Genomic DNA, 19,620 nt, shown 5'->3' with positions numbered 1-19,620 from the left:
CGATTTCGCGAGCAGTTTGAGAGGAAAACGAAGACGCGTCGATTCCACTAAAAAGCCGCTCGTAAAAACTTTCGACTTCCCCCAGTCCCTATCTTGTTCCACCAGATCTTCTTCTCCTTTCCCTTACGGGCGTCCTCTTACATTTCTTCCAAAGAGCCAATCCCTGACTTCCCAGTCAATTCACGCTTGCTCGATCACGTCGCGTCCCTAACTTCGAAGCTCATTTCCCTTTCCCTCCCTTCTTCTTCCTTCTCTCACCCACCACCACCCTTCCTCTCCTTTTTCTGCCCGTTTTCTTCTTACGATGGAAGCTTCCACTTCTACCTCTACCACCAACGGCAACGGCTCCTCTTCCTCTTCTTCGTGCGTCCCCTCTCCATCGATCCACTCCGATCCTCCTCAACCTTCCGACCTGACTGACTCTCTCTCTCCCTTCCTCCTTCTTTGCGTTGTTTTACTTCTCTCTCTCTTTCCACACAGTCGCCCGATAGAATCTGCTTCCGCTCTTGCCACTACCACGACTGCTCCTAGTTCTCCTCCTCCTGCCAACAAGAAGCGACGACTCGATGGAGGGAAGGGGAAAGGGAAGGAGAAGCAGCAGGAGAGCTTTGCGGACGTGTTGGAGAGGCTCGATGAACAGGGCACGGGGAATAGTGAGTTTCTTTTTGAGAATGTTTATCTTGGGAAGGTGTGTATGGGGAGGGGAGACTGGGTGGAAAACGGGGGTCGTGGTGATGGAGAGGGGGGAGGGAAAGGTGGGAAAGGAGGAGGGAGAGAGGGAGGAAGGAGAGGTCGAGGTCGAAGGAGGAGACGGACCTCGAAAGCTGGCTTCCGCTGCTGTCTCTGAGCGGCCTTGGGGTCTTGTATAGATAGAAGAGACGTAACTGTCTATCTCTGCGAAACAACGACCCCAAACGACATCTTTTTCACCTCCAAAAGCGACCTTCTGCCTGCCTCCCTTCCTCGACTCCACCTCGAACCCTCCAAGCTGACCGCTCTTGCTTTTCTTCCCTTTTTTTCTCTCTCAGACTCAGCATCGGTGAATCAACAGACCTGGGCTAGACCTGCTCCTCCTGTTCTGGACTTCAACAAGGATTCCATAGGTTCGTATTCATCTCGCTTTGCCTCTCCTCCTTCTTCTCGAGCTCACCATCTCCCTCCCATCTTCTTCCTCTTCGTTTCCCACAGTCTTCCAGCAGATCGACATCGAAGAGTACCTCGAACCAGGAGCTGGTCCTTCGCTGAGAATCTTTGGAGTCACTCAGGTTCGTTTCCGTTCTTGGCCCTCTCTCTCAGAGAAGGAGGAAGAGGAAGTTGAACTCGTCGAGCTCGAAGCTGATCCCCTCCTCTCTCCCTTCCTTCCAGGCCGGAAACTCCCTCCTCCTTCACGTCAACTCCTTCTCTCCTTACCTCTACGTTGCTGCCCCCAGAGGATTCGTCAACGAGGACTGCAAAGCTTTCACAGAGGCTGTCAACGTGCGTTCCCTCTCGTCGCTTCTCTCCTCTCCCTCCCTCCCCTCCCACCTCGCCTCGGGCTCATCACCTTCGGGTCTCCTCTTCTTTTTATTAGTCTGCCATTAACAACGGTCGAGCTGTCATCAACACCAAGGTTCAGATGAAGCGTTCGCTCTGGGGATACAAGGGAGATGCGTCGGTTCCGTTCTTGAAGATCACGCTGGTCGACCCGAAGATGGTTCCTAGGATAAGAGATGAGTCCTCACACCACTGTCTTCGATCACGAGGGAGCCATGGAGGGAATCGGTCGAAGAAGAAGAACTCGAGACGAATGAGATTCAACGAAGCTGACATCCCTCCCTCCCTTTGCTTCTTTTGGCTCGGTTCGTTTCGTTTTGGATTGGACTGTTTTTACGGATCTTCGAGCGGGGAGAGTTCCAGTTCAGAGATATGTTCAACGGACCCATCTCTTCGTACGAGAGCAACATCGCTTACACGTTGAGGTTCATGATCGACAACAAGGCGAGTCTGAGTTTGGACGAGACGCGTCGAGTTGAGCGAGGAAGAGAGAAGACATAGAGAGTTGACCTGAGCTGACCTTATCTTCGTTTTCTGTGACAGATCACCGGAATGAACTGGCTCGAGGTCCCTGCCAAGAAGTACGAGCTCCGAACGAACAACAGGAAGGTCTCGAGGTGTCAGATCGAGTTGGATTGCAAGTGCGTGCTCTTCCCTCCTTTTTTAAAAACTCAACTCGTTGACCTCTTACTGACTCTTGTCTTCTTCCTTGAAACAGGGCCGAAGATCTCATCTCTCACGCTCCCGAAGGAGAATGGTCGTCTCTCGCTCCTCTTCGAATCCTCAGTTTCGACATCGAGTGCGCCGGAAGGAAGGGAATCTTCCCCGAAGCAACCGTCGATCCAGTCATCCAGATCGCTAACATGGTCACTCGACAAGGTCAGTCTGCCTCTCTTTCCCTCTCTACGCTCGAGCGATCTATGCTGACCTTTTGACGAGAAACGCGTCCCCATTAGGCGAATCGAAACCCTTCATCCGAAACGTCTTCACCCTCAACACCTGCGCTCACATCGTCGGTTCTCAAGTCCTCGAGTTCAAGGCCGAGGAGAAGCTTCTCCAGAGCTGGGCGGACTTCGTTGAGGAGGTCGATCCGGACATGGTCATCGGCTACAACACCACCAACTTCGATTTCCCTTACCTCCTCGATCGAGCCAAAGCGTTGAAGGTCAACAAGTTCCCCTACCTCGGGAGGTTGCTCAGTGAGTTTTCTGAAGTCTCTTCGTGCTTCACTCCAACAAAAGAGACGACGAAGAGCTGACTCGTTTCGTTGATCGTCGTTTCGGATCTCAGACGTCAAGACGGAAGCCAAAGACGCTCACTTCAGTTCGAAAGCGTACGGAAACCGAGACTCCAAGAACATCAACCTCGATGGACGACTCCAACTCGATATCCTCGCCGTCATGCAGCGAGACTACAAGCTCAGATCGTACACCCTCAACGCCGTTTGCGCTCAGTTCCTCGGAGAGCAGAAGGAGGAGGTCCATTACTCGATCATTACCGAGCTTCAAAACGGAACGAACGAGTCGAGGAGGAGGTTGGCTGTGTATTGTTTGAAGGTGAGTCACTATTTTTGGGGGGTTTTGAGGGGGACATCGAGGAAACAAAGACGGAAACTGACCTCGACTCGACTCGACCCTCGTTTCGTTCAGGACGCGTACCTTCCTCAACGACTCATGGACAAGCTCATGTGCTTCGTCAACTACACCGAGATGGCTCGAGTCACTGGAGTCCCGTTCAACTACCTTCTCGCTCGAGGTCAACAGATCAAGGTCGTCTCTCAGCTCTACAGGAAAGCGAACGAGGATGGTTACGTCGTTCCTTCGGTCAAGACGGAAGGTTCGTTCTCTCGCTCACGTCCCTGACTTTCTCTCGACCTCCGACTGAATTTTCTTTCATCTCCTGACTTCGTTGGAACAGGGTCCGACGAGCAGTACGAAGGAGCTACCGTCATCGAGCCCATCCGAGGATACTACGACGTTCCCATCGCCACTCTCGATTTCGCCTCCCTCTACCCTTCCATCATGATGGCTCACAACCTCTGCTACACCACTCTCGTCGACAAGAGGACTATCGACGAACTGGGACTCGTCAAGGACGACGATTACATTCTTACTCCCAACAACGGTTCGTCTTTCCCTCTCGCCCAAAACCGAAAAGACGCGTCGCTGATCGATCTCGTTGCTTTGCTTCGAAACAGACTTCTTCGTGACGACCAAGAGGAGGAAGGGACTGCTCGCCATCGTTCTCGAGGATCTTCTTTCAGCGAGGAAGAAGGCGAAGGCCGACTTGAAGGTCGAGAAGGATCCTTTCAAGAGGGCAGTGTTGGATGGTCGACAGCTTGCGTTGAAGGTTCGTCTCGTCCTGCTTTAAGCTTCCTCTCCTTCGCTAACTCTTCTTCCCTCTTCCGTTTAACAGATCAGTGCCAACTCGGTCTACGGATTCACTGGAGCGACGGTCGGAAAGCTTCCTTGTCTCGCCATCTCGTCGAGTGTGACGGCGTACGGTCGACAGATGATTGAGATGACGAAACAGGTTCGTTCTGTCCTCCCTTTCTTTTTCTTCGAGAACAGAGAGCTGACCTTGACGATGGGTTTTCAGGAGGTCGAGAGTCAATACAGTATCGAGAACGGAGCAAAGTACGACGCGAAGGTCATCTACGGAGATACCGATTCGGTGATGGTCAAGTTCGGATGTCCCGATCTGGAGACTGCTATGGCTCTCGGTTCGTCCTGCTCACGATTCCTCTTTTCATGCCTTGGGCACGCACAATCTGACTCTCCTTTCTGCTTTCGCTCTTCAAAACACAGGATCCGAAGCCGCCGATCTCGTCTCTCAAAAGTTCACAGCTCCTATCAAGCTAGAGTTCGAGAAGGTCTACTTCCCTTACCTCCTCATCAACAAAAAACGATACGCTGGACTCTACTGGACGAGACCCGACAAGTACGATAAGATGGATACGAAGGGAATCGAGGTTCGTTCTGTTTCTTTCGGTTCGCTCCGCTTCGATTCGACGCTGACCTTCGTTTCTTCGAACTCTTCTTCTTCGTTCTCAGACGGTTCGACGAGATAACTGTCGTCTGGTCCAAACGGTCATCGAGACGTGCCTGCACAAGATGCTGATCGATCGAGATGTGAAGGGAGCGGAGGAGTGAGTTTTTGTTTTCGCTCGTCGCGTCGAGTCGGAGAGATCGTTCGACTGACCCTATTATTTTTCGTCTCGCAGGTACACCAAGCAAGTCATCTCAGATCTTCTTCAAAACAAGGTCGACATGTCGCAGCTCGTTATCACGAAGGCTCTTGCCAAAGCCGGTTCGTTTCGTTTCCTCCGTTCGAAGCTCACTCTTCCTCGAGCTCCCACTGACTCCTTCGACGCTTTACCCTTCCCAGACTACGCCAACAAGCAAGCTCACGTCGAACTCGCCGCTAGGATGAAGATTCGAGATGCTGGTGAGTCGGTCTTCCGTCGACTCGCTTCTCGTCCAACCTCAGTCCGAAATCTGACGCGTCTCCTCTTTCTTCTCTCTCTAGGTTCTGCTCCTGCCCTTGGAGATCGAGTAGCCTACGTCATCATCAAGGGTATCAAGGGTTTGTTCGCTCATGCCTCTCTCCTTCCTTGCTCGAGAAGCAACTCGACTGACGCTCATCCTCCTCGTCTCGCTCTCCTCTCTCCTCTCCAGGTGCCGCCGCTTACGACAAGTCTGAAGACCCCATCTACGTCCTCGAGAACAACATTCCCATCGACACCGCCTACTACCTCGAGAACCAACTCTCCAAACCCCTCATGAGGATCTTCGAGCCTATCCTGGGTGGAAAAGCTTCGTCTCTTCGTGAGTCTCTCCTCACTCGTTCCCTTCCCTCGAACTCGAAGCTGAATCTCGCTTCTCGTTCACAGTATCTGGAGAACACACGAGGACGATCAGTATCGCGACACCTACGATCGGAGGGCTGATGAAGTTCGCTGTGAGGACGGTGACTTGTCTGGGATGTAAGACTCCGTTGAAGACGGCGAACAAGGGTGAGTTTGTTCGATCTTTCTCTTTCAAGAGAGCTTCGACTGACAGACTATGGTTGTTCTCGTTCCGCAGATGGAGCCGTGTGCAACAACTGCCGACCTCGGATAGGAGAGCTTTACCAGAAGCAGGTTCGTTTCAACTCTCCTTTCCTCCTCCCGCCTTCCCGTCGCCTCTTCTCCTCTCGTCGAGCTTTCGGCGTCAACCTCCATCTTCCCGATCTCTTTCGCTGACCTTTCTTCTTTTCCTCTCTTTACCTCCTCAGCTCGTCCAAACCTCCGCCCACCAAATCAACTTCTCTCGGCTCTGGACGCAATGCCAACGATGTCAAGGATCGCTTCACCAGGACGTCCTCTGCTCGAGTAAGGATTGTCCAATCTTCTACATGAGGAAGAAGGCTCAGAAGGACGTCGGGGACGCGATGGCGACGCTGGATCGGTTCGATAAGGAGAAGGAGTGGTGAGCGGGAGGACGACGCGTCGATGGTCGTCGAGTTTGGTTGCGTTTTCTCAGTTCGAGTCTATCTTATCTTCAGTCACGAGTTATCTACCTCTTTCTTAGCTTTTCTGCATGCATTCTTTCTTCTTCATCGAGGATCCTTCGACTCGACTCGCCGTGTCTTCGTTCGAGACAGATCTCTGTCTCGCCTTCTCTTGCTTCTTGACCGAAGAGAATCTATGAACAAAGTCCCTCGTGGCCTATCTATACATAGTACATCTTCGTTGTTCACGCAGCTCGAAACCATCTCGTCCTCGACTCTCGTCTTCCTCCTTGTCGACCCTCTCGACCCTTCGACGCGTCCAAGCTTCACTTCGCTCGATACGTTTCGAAGGCGGCGGCCATTCGAAGAGCTTGTCCTGGAGTGAACTGCAGCGACAAATGGAGTTTGTCAGTGGCAAAGGAGCGAAGAAGAAGTGAGGGAAACGACAACCAACTTCGGTCAGGCAGCTTCGACGAAAAAAAGAAGAGAGAGCTCTGTCAGTGGAAAGTCGGGTTATAGATATACGAAAAGCATACGAAGAGGGATTACCTGTCGTACGAGTAGTCCTAAAGGGGCAAAGAAAAGCTTTTTGTAAGGACAGATGGGGACGAACGAAAAGAAATCAAAACAACAAGAGACAAACCATGAACTGCGAGAGAGAGGAGAGGAAGAAGAAACGAGAGGGTCAGAAAGCTGTAGAAGGGGATAATTCGAAGCTAATCTCACGTTGTGGATCGAGTCATGTCCAGGTTGAGAGCAGGTGTCCTTGAAAACGGGGCATCTGGAAGAGGGAAAGGGGAAGCGACGCGTCAGTTCGAGTCTCCGTTCGAGGCTCATGAACTTGCCCTCGAGTGGCATTGCGCTGAGGCTTCGAGATCAGTAATAATGAGCGTCAGCCGGATCCTACTCGTCGGCTTTGGAAGAGAGAGAGAGAGCAGCTCACAGGCGTGTCGTCGACGAGGTCTCCGTTTCCGTTGCATCCTCCTGTTCGAGTGGAAGGACGCGTTCGAGTCAGTGACGAGGAAAGAAGAGGTTATAAAACCTTACCTTGAAAGGGGTGGAAGCTAGTGGTAGGAAGTAAAAAGTCGATCAGCCTCCGTCTGACGAGACAAAAGACGCGTCGCACAAACTTCGACAAAAAGGACATCTCGGGACTCACAGTCCCAGCCTGAGGGCGCCATCGAGATCAAACAAAAGTTGAAAAAGTCAGTAAGTGAGACATCGAAGGGATCGACACTTCGACGAACCAGTGACCGACCTGGATTAAAAAGAGAAAAGAAAAGATCCACACGTCGTGTTGGCTTTCAATTGATCGCTCCTCTCACGACGACTCACTTCGTGAACAGCAGTCCTTCCGTGATCGTAGTTCTTCTTGTACTGGATGTTGAAGACAGAGAGGATGGTCAGCGGAAGCAAAGCGAAGCGAGAGGCGAACTCACCCCTCCGGGAAGCGTGTCGAAGTTCAGAACGACGCCATCGTCTAACGGATCCGAAGTGTAGTTCCAGGGAAAAGTCGAGTAACTGAAAGAGAGTTCGGAGAGGAAGGGTCAGAAGGAAATGAGTCTGTAGATTCGAACGAGGACGCAGGCGAAAAGACGAGGGCGACGCGTCGTGGAATGAAAAGAGCTCACCCAATATTACTGAAGCGGCATGGAACGGAACCAAATGTTTCAGAAGATGGATATACGAAGATAAAAAAGTGGTACATCTACTTACTCGGACTTCGAGAACCCAACGACGAAAATGTTCAGATCCTTTGCCGTTCCTTTCCGCAGAGCTCGTTTCATGGCCGTCCTGGAGATCGAAAGTCAGGACCTCCATACTGTATAAAAGAGGGAGTTCGAAGGGGACCTACTGATAGTCTCTGTTGGGGAAGTAAGGAAACGAGGGAGTCAGTCGCGTCGAAGTCGCGTCGCTGACTAAATCGTTGTGAATCTCACCGTCCAGGCCCTTCAACATCACTCAGCTCGAACCAATCTACGTTCTTCGTGTAATCCACGGACACGAGGTTGAAAGCGAAGCCAGAAGAGGCGTATCCTTGATTCAGGACGTCCAGTTGGGAGTCGATCTGAGGGAGCTTCACTCCTCCTCCTGCTCGAGAGGCTGCGAGAAGAAGGATACTTGTAAGATCAATTAGCAAAGCTCTCCGTCAGACGAACGGAAACTGACTGCTCCTCTGAACGACGTGGAAGTGAACTGAAAGAGAAGGCAAGGAGAGAAGTCAGCGGAGAAGGAAACGTCGAGAGCGGGCGACGTGATTGAGCTCGAACGGGACAAGATCGCATCCACTCACCATCTATGGTCTGGAACGTCAAAGGTGGAGCTTTTTCAGATTTTAAAACCCCAATGTCAGACCAAAAGAGCTCGGGAAACTCACCTTCAGATATGGAACGCTTTTGGAAGACGATTCGTTTTTCGAAAGCGAAAGCAGCGACCTAGCGAGGTTTCTCTTCACACCTTGTATGGACTCAGATCTGAGATAACAAGTTGTTAAACGAGTAAGCAGGTGCAGAAGAGCAACGAGAAAGAAGGGAGGGCAGATCGGGACGAACAGAAGCAATTCTACTTCGAGGTTGATCTCCGAGGAGCTGCCACAGACTCGAGACGTCTCTGAAAAGCTCAAAGATGGAGCTGACTGAACAGGCGAGAGACACAGAAGAGTAAGGAGCAGGAACGAGGGGAATAGCATGGACGTAGTTGTTGAGAAGGGAAGAGGGAAGAAGTGGGGAGGATGTGGGCGTTGGCGAGAAGACCCTTCCTTCCTCTCCCTTCCCCTCTCCCTCCTTGGAATTTTGGTCCCGAGACCAAGGGGGAAAGGGTTCTTCTCAGGTGGATCTAGAGAAGATGCAAAAACGTCTAAGAGGCCGGCAAGCCGCTCAGTTCGGGGCAAGGCAAAAGCGCGTCGCGTTCCTCACCGTCTGCCTAGAGTAACTCTCCATCGGACTCAGCTCCGAGCGTAGCTACTAAACGCCTTATAGATAAGTTTCAGTTGTTTGGAAGCACTGCCCAAAGGGAGAAGCGAACGGCGAAAAGGAGAGAGGAGCTCACTTCTCTCCCCTGCTCCGCGAGCTCTCTTTTCGAAGGATCGGAAAGGTTTCTTGCGGAACAAAGCATGTAGCACTACATTCAACTACGTAGGTTGTTGCAGACCAGTGCGGGTCTAGGGCAAGAGCGAGAGAAGGAATAACGACCGACTCGTCGCGTCGCGTCCGGCTCTGTTGAACGACGTTGATTCGCCTCCTACCGAGGGATGCCTAGAGCAATGCTCAAAGGGCCTAAGATGCGCCTTTGGGATCGGAGGGACTTTGAGAACGATTCTGAAGCGACTGAAAGACGCGAGATCAGCAAACTCGACCTCTCCCTCTCTCCCTCTTCCCACTCTTCCTCCCACCTCCCAGAACTCACCTCGCCGACTTCTTAAGACCCCAAGCCCAGATATTTAACCCCCTCCTGTCATCCCCAACCCAGATCTGAACCACTCCTTCCTCCCAACCCTCTCGGCAATCCCTACCATCTCCTTCATCTCTGTGATCTCGACGAGTCCCACCTTCCCTTCGTTCAACCTCTTCATTCCCTCCCCTGATCCGTCTGCGCCTCCCTTCGCAGTCTTCCTCCTAGAAGCGGTCGAGCTCGTGGTGTGTTTGGGACTGTTGCTGATGCTGGGAGGTGATGAGCCGGAGAGAGAAGGAGGAGGAGGGAGGAGAGGTGTTGAAGCTAGGTGATGGAACTCGAGGTAGTTCAGGGACTTCAAAGTTGTAAGAAAAGCACGAGAAGACGAGAGTCAGGACTATATGATCGAGAAAGAAAAGAGAGAGCCAAAAGAAGAGACGAAAGAGAAGAGAGAGAGAGATAGGCAGAGAACGAGCTCACCCTCACTCCCATCAAGAATCGGTGCAGCACCTCTGGCGATGAGAGTTCGTAGAGCATCACTCCAGGCTTCCCAGCCTTGACGAAGCCAGAAGCGCCGTTCTCGACAGCGAGGGCTTTGAGCTTTCGAAGTTTGGGCTGGTTGACGATGTCTGCGAGAAAAAGAGCAGGAGAGAGAGAAAGGTGAGCTCGACTGTTCCGCCTTCGAGGGCTGAAGAGAGAGAGCCAGGAGAGAAGAGACGCACGGTGCATCTTGGACAGGCACAAGATAGCTTCCTTCCCTATAGACATCGAGTGAGATTCTACGGAGAGTGGGAGATGGATGAGAGGCTGGGGAGAGGAGGAGGGGGCTGAGGCGAGAGGGATGAGCTTTGGACCAACGATTCGAAGATGCTCTGCGAGTTCTAGGATCCTTGAGGTTGGATCTTCTTCCGGTGAAGCCGAGGAGGAGAGTGGTAGGTTGGATTTGAGACCTTGAAACGAGCGATCCGATATCCAGGATGGCTGAAGGAGGGTGATGGAAGTCGAAGGGAGCTCGACATCGTCTTCTCCTTCGTGGTCCTTTGAAATCGCAAGCACGACCTTGACGACGATGTTCCACCCGTCTTCGTCCTCATCGGGAAGGACTGATCCTGGCGGTGGGTCAAGGGCGATCTGGATTCGAGCTGTGAGGTAGGGGAGAGTGATGGAGGAGGAGGAAGAGGGAGAGGTCGAGGAGGAGGAGTCGAGGTGGGAACGAAGGAGGAGAAGCGTTGTCGTCGATTCCGGAGGTATATCGAGCTCTCCTGGGAGTGGGAAGATAGAACGAAGGACTTCGAAGGTTGAGAGAGTACCTTCGAGGAGGTGAGAGGGGAGGAGTAGCATGTGTGAGAGGGTGATCGTTGGGAGGGAAAGAAAGGGTCGAGCTCAACTTTGAACGCTTCCTTCCTGGCTTTCTCCCTCCCGACCCTTTGCCATGTTTTCATTCAGGAACGCCGAAGAGGGGTCAGAGCGAAGTAAGACCCATCACTGATTCGAGACGAAAGAAAGGGAGACAAGGGAGAAGGAGCTGATTGTGTACCAGAAACGAGAACGCGGGAGAGCTCGACATTGCACAGGAACGAAAGGTAGATATGGAAAGAGACAGATATAGAAGAAAAAGGTAAGGGGATAGTAGCAAGTCGTCTAAGCATGAAGGAGAACGCAGGGCAAAGAGAAGGGGGTAGATAGCTAAAGGGTTTCGAGGAAAGAGAGAAGGAGGACGCGACGAAATGGACACGTCGGCTCTACAAGTCCCAGAAGGAAAGGATCTTCTGCATCTTGGTCTTGGGGACCTGCTCCTTCATCGTGTGCTCGTTCGTAAGTTCACCAGTGGTAGCTGCTCCATCGAAGTTGTTCTGGGCCGTTCCGAGGTAGTAGTTGGACTGGAAGAGGGCAGCGATGAGACAGATGGAGCTGACCCCGAGAGCACCAGCCCAGAGAGGGTAGACGGTAGCCCTGGAAAAGAAATGAAAGGGAGAGACGAAGAGCGTCAGCAGCCGAAACAGCTAGCTCTACAGCGGGGGAAGAGAGTGGGAAGAGGATCGACTCACTCGTACGCGAGAATCGCTCCCTGTCGAACGTCAGAGTCGATGTCGTAGACTCGAATCGAAGTGACTGTAGTAGACGAAGGAGTCAGCTTGAACCACTGAAAAGAAAACTGAAGAAAGAAACGCACTGTCGTTGAAGAAGCCCTCGAGCTCCGTCGCGTTAATTGACGGAGGCATGAATTTGGCGAGGTTTCCTGGCATGGTGTTCGACCAGACCTTGAGGAAGATAAATATCAGCTCGAGCATCGACCGAAGGGCAAGAAATGGATGGAGGAGGACAAACAGCGGAGGAGATAGCTGAACCTATCGAAGCACCAATGCTCGACCAGAGGAGAAGAGTTGCGATGGCGACGGCGACGTCCTGGTGAGGTACACAAGCTTGACTGGAGACCTGATTGCCCATTGTGCTGAACGCCGAACCAATTCCCTAGAGTATACGAACATCCGAACGAAGAAAACATGAAGAAAAAGACGCGTTAGGTGGGGAAAGAAGAAAAGACGCGTTGGGTCGAACTCGCTTCGAAGCAGAAGTAGTGGAAGAACTTACAGCGAGAATCTGGGAAATGACGAGTCGAGCAGTATCTCGAACTCCATTCTTGTCAACCATGAGACCGTATCCGATCATCTTGATGATGATACCGATGATCTAGAGGAAAGAAAAGGGATCAGCGTTTCGTCGTCGATTAAAAACCTCTCGATGAGCGGCAGATGCTGACCTGCAAGAGCTTGTACCTGTGCGTGTATCGCATGATCAGTCCAGCGATGACTCCGAAAAGACTGTAGGAGGGAAAGAATGATCAGCGTCACGTCTCTTCGCCCATCGACGGCGTCGAGGAGAGACGCGTCTGCCTCTCTCCATCGGCGGCGTTCACTTAGTGGAAATGCGAAACTGACCAAAGCGAGATCGAAAGGGTGTTGGAGTAGTCTGTTGAAGGATGCAAGAGAAAAACGATGGCGATCAGCTTCGGATCTACGACGTTGAAAGCTTTTTGAAGACTGTTCGATGCTCACAGGTCCACTCGTCAATAGACCAGTCCTTCACGATGTAGGTGTAGGAGCTGAGGTAGAGAAGGTTCATGTACTGGAAGAGGAGATCCAAGGAAAGTCTCGGTCAATGTTAGGAGAACGAGAGGGGAGGTGTGCGTTGGGAAGAAGAGAGGAAGAACAAAACGGCGACGAACCGAGGACAACATGTAGAAGAAATTGATGATGCAGGCAGTGACGAAGGTCTTGTTGACGAGAAGCCGCTTCGGGGAGGAGGGGAAACGAGCGTATCGGATCTCGTAGAAGGCGTATGCGAGAAGGCAAACTCCGCCGACGACGAACATCGCAATCCTGCAAAGCGAGAACAGAGGTCAGCCTTGGACGCTCTGCAGCAGATAAGATACGAGGACGAACAAAGATCGGTTCGAGTAATCCCCGTCGGCATAGGAAGAGAGCGAAAAGGGAAGCAAGAGCTGTTGAAAACGAAGGCGGGTCGAAGTCAGCGATCGTTTCTGCGTCGACGCGTCCTCAGTTTGATCGAGCAACTCACAAGCGACCATCCGAAACCAAGCAGGAGCAGTCCAAAAGCGTCCAGCTCAGAAAGGACATGCAAGAATCGCTGAGTCCAAGGGGCTTTGGGAGCAGAGGCTGGGACGTGGACCTCGACGTGCTTCTCCGTCTCGAGCTCGCCTTGCGAGACTTGCTCGATTTTGCTCGCTCGGTGGTCGAGCCAGAGAAGGACGGTGATGGCAGGAAGCATGACGAAAGGGATGATGATGGCGTACCTGAGGGAACAGAAAAAGAATGAAGCGAGAGTCAGCCTTCCCGACTTCCCCTTCGACCTCCTCCTCTTCGATTCCCAAACATACATTCCGTATCCCCATCGCCAGTTGTTGTTGGTGCTGAGGGCGTTGGCGATCTGTCCGGTGAAGAAGGGAGTCACGATGTAGAAGGAGGAGAGGGCTCCCTGAGCGAAAGCTCGCCACTGATGTCGATCAAGGGAAACGAAGTCAACAAACTGAATCGACTCAGAGGACGCGTCTCGTCTCGACAAACTCACCTGGAGGTTGATGAGATCAGCGGTCAAGATCGTAGTGATCATCGTGAGGGAGGTGGATCCAATGGCGACGGAGACGGATCCAACGGTGTAGGTAGCGAGGTTGGGAGACTTGAGGATCATGACGAAACCCCAAACGTAGCTGTCGAGATATAAAGGGTAAGAACAGGTCAGCAATGAATAGAGAGCGGGAGGGAGCGAGGCAGAAAAGGTCAAACGTTCGACGAGACGCACCAGTTCAACGAAACGAAGTACATCCATGGACGACTGAAGACGTCCGACAACTTGGCGATGACTGAGGAGAAAAAAAAGTTCGATATAAGCTACTGCGGAGGTCGAGGATGGAAAGAAGAGGACAAACAAGGGTACTGGAAAAAAGGAAGAGGAACGAGCGGAGAACGCGATCAGCATTTGATCCGACGACGGTACCGTTGCGAGAAGCTCGAGAACTTGATCAACTCACAGTGATGGCGCTGATGATGCTCGTAGCGATAGAAAGCATGGCGATACCTCCCGAGTGCTGCTGGAACGACGACGTAGCCCAAACGCTGTAGTTGTACGTCGTAGAAGATTGCATCGTGCTGTATAGGAGGAAAGAGAAATAGAGCGAAGGTCAGTCTCTACATTGCAAGCAGAGGAAGTAGATAGTAGAAGAGAGAGGGTACGAACTCGACGAAGGTCTGAAGGACGAACGGCCGGAGAAAAAAAAAAAAAAAAGCGAACGAGGTCAGCCCCGACGATTCTCTCCTTTCTTCCCTTCCTCCTTTCACCCCAAGAACGAATAGAAAACTAACCATGACCATGATGAGGAACCCAGTGAGGTAGAGCGACTGCCTTCCGACTTTGCTCTTTCCTGCTCGAGCAATAGCCTCCATCCGAAGGACTCCTCGAGATTTGTGACTTTCGTTCGCCTTCGTGAAAGGAGGAGGACCAGAGATGGAAGCTGGCGACGAGGAATCATGAAGCTCCTTCTCGTCTTCCTGGTGGGGTGAGATGGGGGCGGACATCCTTCTTGAAGGGAGAGGAGGAAGAGGGAGGAAGAGGAGGTGGTTGGGAGGGAAGGAGGGAGGGCTGAACCGATGAGGGAAGGAAAGTGCTTGGTTGAGGAGAGAAAAAAGTGTCCAAGTCGATTCTGTTCAAACACGCCGTGAACAGCGAGCAAATCAGATCGCCAGGTCTATCGGATGATGCCGATGTGTAGACAAATGCCCCAATCTGGGGAGTTCAGCCGAACGAACCTTGGATTTGACCAAATCAGATGGAAAGCGTGATCAGGCAAGACATGTCTCAATAATAAGCTCCTTGGAGAAGGAGTCCCCGTAGCTGCGACGAACGGAGGAAAGAACGCGGAAGAGTCAGCAGCTTCAGAGCGGGAACGAACCGCGGGAAGGAGAGAGAGCGGCCTGATGAAGTTCAGCTCACCACAAGAGACATGCAAAGGGAGTCCTGTATGTGAATAACCGCAGAGTTGGCAAAGTGGTACAAATCTGGAGAAAGAAGCGAAACGAACGTAGGAGAAACACATGCAAAGCCGGCTCGAACGCGTCCAATCTCCCCGCTTTCTCTCTCCCCGACCCTCTCTCTCCTCCTCCTTCAGCTCCGGCTCGACGTCCACCCTTCCCTTTTACCGTATACCGAGCCTGACAGAAATGAGCTCACCGAGGGTATCCAGATCCCCTGAGTCCGTCGTCGAAGTCTAGCAGCTACACGGGCGTCGACGCGTCTCCGTCGAACAACCGTCTCGTCACGTCCTCCGGTTCGACCTTTGTACAGCACAGCCCAGTATCGACTGATAACACTTAGACGTGTGTATAGTTTAATGCGAGAGAACAAACCCAAAGCAGAGGACCTACCGAAAAGAGTGTGAAGAGCGAAGCGAAAACCGAAAGAACCAAATCAAAAGTCTACCACTCCCTCTCCCTCTCCTCTCCCTCATCCACATCTGGCGCACTCCCCATCAGCCCATCCCCCTCATGACTCATCAGACCAAGCGCATTCCCCTCCCTCTCCCTCTCTTCCTCCTGATCCAACATCTCCGCCAACGACGAGTTCGACGCGTAACTCCCGCTTCCCCAAGGTCGCGATATCGTCTTCCTCCTCCTAGTTAATCGTCCTCCAGAGGTGTTGATAGGCGACGTCAGCGGTGTAGGGTTCGTTCCTGCTGCCGGTGGTCGAAGGAGGTAGGAGGAGTTGGGAGATTGAGGGGAGGACGTCGACGCGTTGGAGAAGAGGGAAGTGGTTGAACCTCGAGCTGGACCGGGGAAAGCGACCGTTGAGATCCCTCCTGGTCCTCCTGGAGTTGCTAAGTTTGCTGTTGCTGCTGCTCCCGGAGTAGTTGAACGCGACGTCGTCGTCCCAACCTTCGGACTCCCAGGTGTTGAAACGCCGCCGCCGCCCACCACCCTCTCCGCCACGCCTCTCACCTCTTCCCTGATAACCCTCCTGACCTCCTCCGTCTCCCTCTCCAGCATAACCTTGTTCACTACTTCCTCAAAGCTCAACGCGCCGACCGAAGCTCCTACCAACCTCGCTCCCCAACCTGCTCCCCAACGTGCGACGGCACCGAAGGAAGAAGCGAAAGGTATAATTCCTTCGATCAGATCTCGAACGTCCCAGTGATCGCGATGGAAGGTGATGAGACCTCCTTCGTTGAACTGGAGGAGGGTGAGCGTGCGAAGTCGGATTTGGGTGTGGTTGCCGATGAGAGGGAGGGAGGGGAGGAAGGAGATGTGTAGGGTGTGGGAGAGGATTCCAAGGTGGGAGCCGTCTATAGGAGGCGACCAGATGGTATACAGAAGAATAAGGTTAGCTTTCGAGTCGACAGAAGTATAGAGCGAGGAAGAAACAACGCACCAAACGAGTCCGATTCCGTCGTGTCTCCAAATTCCGACCAAACGGTTGCGATTTCCCAGCCCTTCCAGCTCTTCTCGTCCTTGGATCTTGATCTAGAGAGTCCGAGGAGGGATCCTAGGCTGGATACGGCTGAGCGACAGACTTGAGAGGGGAGGGGAAGTCGTGAAGTGGAGACGAAGCGAGAGAGGAGGAAGGCTTGGGTTATGGCAGGCCGGTCGTAGAAGGAGAAGAGGGGATTTTCGTAGACTGGTGAAACGAAGAAGGATAAGTTTGACTCAGTATCAGTTGTATAGGAATGCCATCATGAGCTGAAAGAGCTCAAAGAAAGAAAGGGAGGGAAGGAAGGAGGAGGGAGCGAGCTCGAGTTGTGAGCTGTTGAGGCCGACATCGTCACCGCTCCTTCGTCCTTTCTCTCGCTCCTCTCGTTGTTCTACGAGAGTACATAGAGAACCTAGAGTCTACTAACCTGAATCCAGCTCGTAACACGCATCCACGGTTTGCTTGATATCGTCTTCTGTCGGGACGGAGGAGAGGTGATGGTCGGATCCTTTCCCTCCGTAAAGAGCTCGATGGACTCGTACCAAGGTCGTTGAGGGCAAGTTGTCGGCTGGTTCTGAATCAGAGTAAGGGCGAGTAGAGAAGTACATCTTGGAAAAAACAGGTCGAGATGGAGGTTGGGAGGGACCTCGAGGCCTCGCATCTGACCGGACCAATCTCGCCGTGCGTTTTCAGCCCTCGCCTCTCTTTCAAGTTCTCCTCTCAACTACAACTCCCTCAAAAAAAACATACTTCTTCCGACTACTCTCCGTCGCCTCTTCAGGCTCTCACTCCACTCCTCTCGCCGTCCTCTCTGCTCCTACTCTTCTCTCAGAATGGCTGCCTCCCCTGCTCCTCCTTACTCCTTCTCCTCGACGATGGTCACTCCTCAGGATTACCACAAGCTGGCTTCCTCGGTTCAACTTCCTCTTCCAGAGCACAAGTTCGTTGGGCTTCTCGCTTGTCAACGTGAGTCGGTAACATTCATCTGGTAGAGCGCCGTAGACAGGGAAGGAAGGAAGAAAAAAGGATGAGCTCGACGACTCCCTCCCTTGTTCAATCGACCGAAGCTCCTTCTGTTTTCAATCTTCACTTCTTTACGTCGTCCTGACTCTTTCTCTTCTCCTTTTCCTCCATGTCGACTATTCCCTACAACCAGGCGACCCTCTTCTCCAAACCCTCCGAACGACCATCGTCTCTTCGACTCCCTCCCTCCCTCCCCCACCTCCTCCGGCTTCGAAGAACAAGAAGGACACTCGAAAACCTTCGACCGTAGCTCCTATCAACCTCACCTCCATTGGCAAAGTCCTCGAGATCGAACTTATGGATTCCTGTCTGTTTCCGGAGGGAGGAGGGCAGCCGAGCGACTCAGGATCGATTCGACTCGTCGACGACGTGGACGGAGAGGGACACAAGGTCCTTCACGTCCTGAGGAAGGGATTGAGAGCTGTTCATTTCGTTCAGCTGAAGGAGGGAGAGGACGAGACCAAGTTCGCGCCTGGAAAGGAGGTCGAGTTGGTCGTTGATTGGGGCAGGAGAATGGACCATGTGAGTTCGTCGCGCCAGACCGCCTTTCTCTTATTTCTCTTCCTCCTCGACTCTGTCTTCATGTAGACTGACCTCTCTTCGTTGCTTGTCTGCATCTCAGATGACCCACCACACCTCTCAACATCTCCTCTCCGCTCTCTTCGACTGCCTTCCCTCTACTCTCCCAACCCTCTCCTGGTCCCTCACTCCCTTCCCCAACCCCTGCTACATCGAGATCCCTCGAGTTCCCACTCCAGAGGAACTCGCTTTCGTTGAGGAGAAAGCCAACCGACTTATCCGAGAAGGGACTAGGGTCTTCGTGGAGGTGGAGGATCAAGAGAGGAAGGCGCTTCTTGCGGCGGAGGGAGTTGAAGAGGTCAACGGCGTCCGAGTCAGCAGCAGCACTCTCCCCAAGGACTACGCTGCAGGAGTCATCCGAACGATTGAAATTGAAGGTGTGGATCGAAACCCGTGAGTCCATGTCCTTCTCGCTCTGGTATCTTCAATCGATATCCCCCCCGACGCGTCGAACTGACCTCGTCCACGTCTTTCTTCTTCTCTCTTCCAGCTGCTGTGGAACCCACACTCCATCTCTCTCTCTCCTCCAACAAATGCACGTCTTCCCCGTCACCACCCCTCACACCTCCACAACCCGTCGACTCTACTTCCTCACCTCTACTCGACTCTCCCACCACCTCCTCTCAACCTCCAACCTCCTCACAACCCTCTCTTCAACTCTCGGTTCCTGCCCTCCTCAGGACCTCCCCGATCGAGTCGCTCAGCTCAACGAGGCTAGCAGGAACAACGAACGAGGACTGAAGGGAGTGAAGGCTGAGCTTGGGAAGATTGTCGGGAGGGAGTTGAAAGCACGATTTACTGATGGGGAGACGAAGGTCGTTTGGGAGCATCGAGAAGCTGGAAGTTCGGAAGGAACGACGGGGACGGATTTCTTGGGAGTTATCGCTGCTGAGGTTGGGTTGGGAGTGGGAGAAGATCAGCCGAAGTTGTTGGTGTTGAGCGGGAGTCCGACGCCTTTCGCGGTGAGTCTTCGCACCTTCGTCTCTATTCCTGGATAGCTTCCTTTCTTCCCTTCAAACTGACTGATCCTCTTCTCTGTGTGGATTCTCGAAACCGTCTTCTCAGGCTGGCTCAACCTCCTCTCTTCACCTCTCCGGCTCCGTCGCTCTCGTCGTCGCTTTCGGGGAGCGAGTGAAGCAGGCTGAGGTTTTCAAGGGACGAGTCAAGGGAGGAGGAGCGAAGGGGAAGTGGCAGGCTAAGGTCGAGGGTGCCTTTGGGTTGGAGGAGAAGAGCTGGATCGAGGGTGTTGTGAAGGAGCTGAACGCGTCGGTAGTTTGAACTCGTTTTGGTCGAGCCGGAGGAGATCTGAAGCAGAGGTATTTAGTCGAGAGTTGCGCTTGTTGATTAGATGGATAGGCATCCTTTGGGTGTGCCCCTGGCCTCGGAGAGACGTAAGAAAGGAACAGCGAATCGAGGCGACGAGTGCTGTTCTACTCTCGTTCAGAGACGAGACGGCGGCTCAACAAACTTTCCATCATCGATGATGATGTGAGTCGGAGATTTTCCTCTTCAGTACACACCCTCGAATCGAAGTCGGAGATTTTCAAGTCGCCGCTTGATCTGAAATGAAGATTTTCTCAGAACGTGTCGGTCGGCCAAGAAGCGATCGACGTTCGGGTTTCAAAC

The 19,620-nt window shown here is 52.8% G+C and overlaps 5 protein-coding genes across 5 annotated transcripts; 2 read left to right on the top strand and 3 right to left on the bottom strand.

The window, feature by feature from the left end:
- The first annotated feature begins 263 nt into the window (after positions 1–263).
- On the top strand, positions 264–6,160 carry POL3 (DNA-directed DNA polymerase delta POL3). The gene is made up of 25 exons (XM_076640948.1): positions 264–363; positions 481–653; positions 1,029–1,103; positions 1,189–1,265; positions 1,366–1,476; positions 1,571–1,709; positions 1,871–1,977; positions 2,077–2,174; positions 2,252–2,412; positions 2,490–2,732; positions 2,824–3,089; positions 3,183–3,369; positions 3,451–3,657; positions 3,731–3,882; positions 3,949–4,065; positions 4,132–4,255; positions 4,341–4,504; positions 4,587–4,681; positions 4,757–4,842; positions 4,921–4,980; positions 5,062–5,118; positions 5,211–5,360; positions 5,426–5,548; positions 5,619–5,674; positions 5,809–6,160. Exons 1-25 carry the CDS (start codon positions 305–307, stop codon positions 6,004–6,006), a joined length of 3,285 nt encoding a protein of 1,094 aa, XP_076495525.1. The 5' UTR covers positions 264–304; the 3' UTR covers positions 6,007–6,160.
- A 409-nt stretch (positions 6,161–6,569) lies between these two features.
- BDY24DRAFT_416153 (uncharacterized protein) lies at positions 6,570–10,755 on the bottom strand (the record flags this gene model as incomplete). The annotated part of the gene is made up of 19 exons (XM_076643552.1): positions 6,570–6,590; positions 6,668–6,673; positions 6,751–6,789; positions 6,866–6,886; positions 6,968–7,008; positions 7,072–7,088; positions 7,184–7,192; positions 7,272–7,282; positions 7,360–7,401; positions 7,464–7,545; positions 7,656–7,664; positions 7,741–7,818; positions 7,880–7,888; positions 7,965–8,127; positions 8,194–8,220; positions 8,318–8,327; positions 9,536–9,769; positions 9,895–10,043; positions 10,137–10,755. 19 exons carry the CDS (start codon positions 10,753–10,755, stop codon positions 6,570–6,572), a joined length of 1,587 nt encoding a protein of 528 aa, XP_076495524.1.
- Positions 10,756–10,876: 121 nt separating this feature from the next.
- Positions 10,877–14,630, bottom strand: BDY24DRAFT_103860 (major facilitator superfamily domain-containing protein). Its single transcript, XM_076635804.1, has 18 exons — positions 14,295–14,630; positions 14,170–14,180; positions 13,964–14,081; positions 13,862–13,868; positions 13,735–13,795; positions 13,504–13,642; positions 13,313–13,428; positions 12,994–13,228; positions 12,858–12,916; positions 12,641–12,794; positions 12,471–12,540; positions 12,354–12,384; positions 12,176–12,236; positions 12,007–12,105; positions 11,743–11,886; positions 11,588–11,675; positions 11,463–11,526; positions 10,877–11,367 (listed from the first exon to the last, which is right to left on the bottom strand). The coding sequence occupies exons 1-18, from the start codon at positions 14,505–14,507 to the stop codon at positions 11,157–11,159; spliced, it is 1,881 nt and encodes a 626-aa protein (XP_076495523.1). The 5' UTR covers positions 14,508–14,630; the 3' UTR covers positions 10,877–11,156.
- A 672-nt stretch (positions 14,631–15,302) lies between these two features.
- BDY24DRAFT_103858 (uncharacterized protein) lies at positions 15,303–17,042 on the bottom strand. Its single transcript, XM_076635803.1, has 3 exons — positions 16,820–17,042; positions 16,354–16,599; positions 15,303–16,267 (listed from the first exon to the last, which is right to left on the bottom strand). The coding sequence occupies exons 1-3, from the start codon at positions 16,998–17,000 to the stop codon at positions 15,405–15,407; spliced, it is 1,290 nt and encodes a 429-aa protein (XP_076495522.1). The 5' UTR covers positions 17,001–17,042; the 3' UTR covers positions 15,303–15,404.
- Positions 17,043–17,121: 79 nt separating this feature from the next.
- BDY24DRAFT_442302 (putative alanine--tRNA ligase) lies at positions 17,122–19,409 on the top strand. The gene is made up of 5 exons (XM_076644674.1): positions 17,122–17,358; positions 17,549–17,937; positions 18,038–18,387; positions 18,485–18,956; positions 19,060–19,409. Exons 1-5 carry the CDS (start codon positions 17,226–17,228, stop codon positions 19,270–19,272), a joined length of 1,557 nt encoding a protein of 518 aa, XP_076495521.1. The 5' UTR covers positions 17,122–17,225; the 3' UTR covers positions 19,273–19,409.
- Positions 19,410–19,620: the final 211 nt, after the last annotated feature.

The sequence above is a fragment of the Mrakia frigida genome (assembly GCF_051309035.1).
Source record: "Mrakia frigida strain ATCC 22029 unplaced genomic scaffold BDY24scaffold_20, whole genome shotgun sequence".
NCBI classification, from domain to species: domain Eukaryota; kingdom Fungi; phylum Basidiomycota; class Tremellomycetes; order Cystofilobasidiales; family Mrakiaceae; genus Mrakia; species Mrakia frigida.
Note: the sequence above shows the minus strand (reverse complement) of the source record. Positions and strands in the feature narration are given on the sequence as shown.

What these genes read in the sequence shown, in the direction of transcription:
- POL3 (XM_076640948.1), top strand. Translation starts at nt 305, where the DNA reads ATGGAAGCTTCCACTTCTACCTCTACCACCAACGGCAACGGCTCCTCT. An exon ending in CATCATCAAGGGTATCAAGG is followed by an intron (nt 5,119 to 5,210) that starts GTTTGTTCGCTC and finishes TCTCCTCTCCAG; the next exon opens with GTGCCGCCGCTTACGACAAG. An exon ending in TGGAAAAGCTTCGTCTCTTC is followed by an intron (nt 5,361 to 5,425) that starts GTGAGTCTCTCC and finishes TCTCGTTCACAG; the next exon opens with TATCTGGAGAACACACGAGG.
- BDY24DRAFT_103860 (XM_076635804.1), bottom strand. Translation starts at nt 14,507, where the DNA reads ATGTCCGCCCCCATCTCACCCCACCAGGAAGACGAGAAGGAGCTTCAT. An exon ending in GATTACTCGAACCGATCTTT is followed by an intron (nt 12,795 to 12,857) that starts GTTCGTCCTCGT and finishes CTCGCTTTGCAG; the next exon opens with GATTGCGATGTTCGTCGTCG. An exon ending in ACAGGTACAAGCTCTTGCAG is followed by an intron (nt 12,106 to 12,175) that starts GTCAGCATCTGC and finishes TCTTTCCTCTAG; the next exon opens with ATCATCGGTATCATCATCAA.
- BDY24DRAFT_103858 (XM_076635803.1), bottom strand. Translation starts at nt 17,000, where the DNA reads ATGTACTTCTCTACTCGCCCTTACTCTGATTCAGAACCAGCCGACAAC. An exon ending in GTGTTACGAGCTGGATTCAG is followed by an intron (nt 16,600 to 16,819) that starts GTTAGTAGACTC and finishes TCGTTTCACCAG; the next exon opens with TCTACGAAAATCCCCTCTTC. An exon ending in GACGGAATCGGACTCGTTTG is followed by an intron (nt 16,268 to 16,353) that starts GTGCGTTGTTTC and finishes CGCCTCCTATAG; the next exon opens with ACGGCTCCCACCTTGGAATC.
- BDY24DRAFT_442302 (XM_076644674.1), top strand. Translation starts at nt 17,226, where the DNA reads ATGGCTGCCTCCCCTGCTCCTCCTTACTCCTTCTCCTCGACGATGGTC. An exon ending in GGGGCAGGAGAATGGACCAT is followed by an intron (nt 17,938 to 18,037) that starts GTGAGTTCGTCG and finishes TCTGCATCTCAG; the next exon opens with ATGACCCACCACACCTCTCA. An exon ending in GAAGGTGTGGATCGAAACCC is followed by an intron (nt 18,388 to 18,484) that starts GTGAGTCCATGT and finishes TCTCTCTTCCAG; the next exon opens with CTGCTGTGGAACCCACACTC.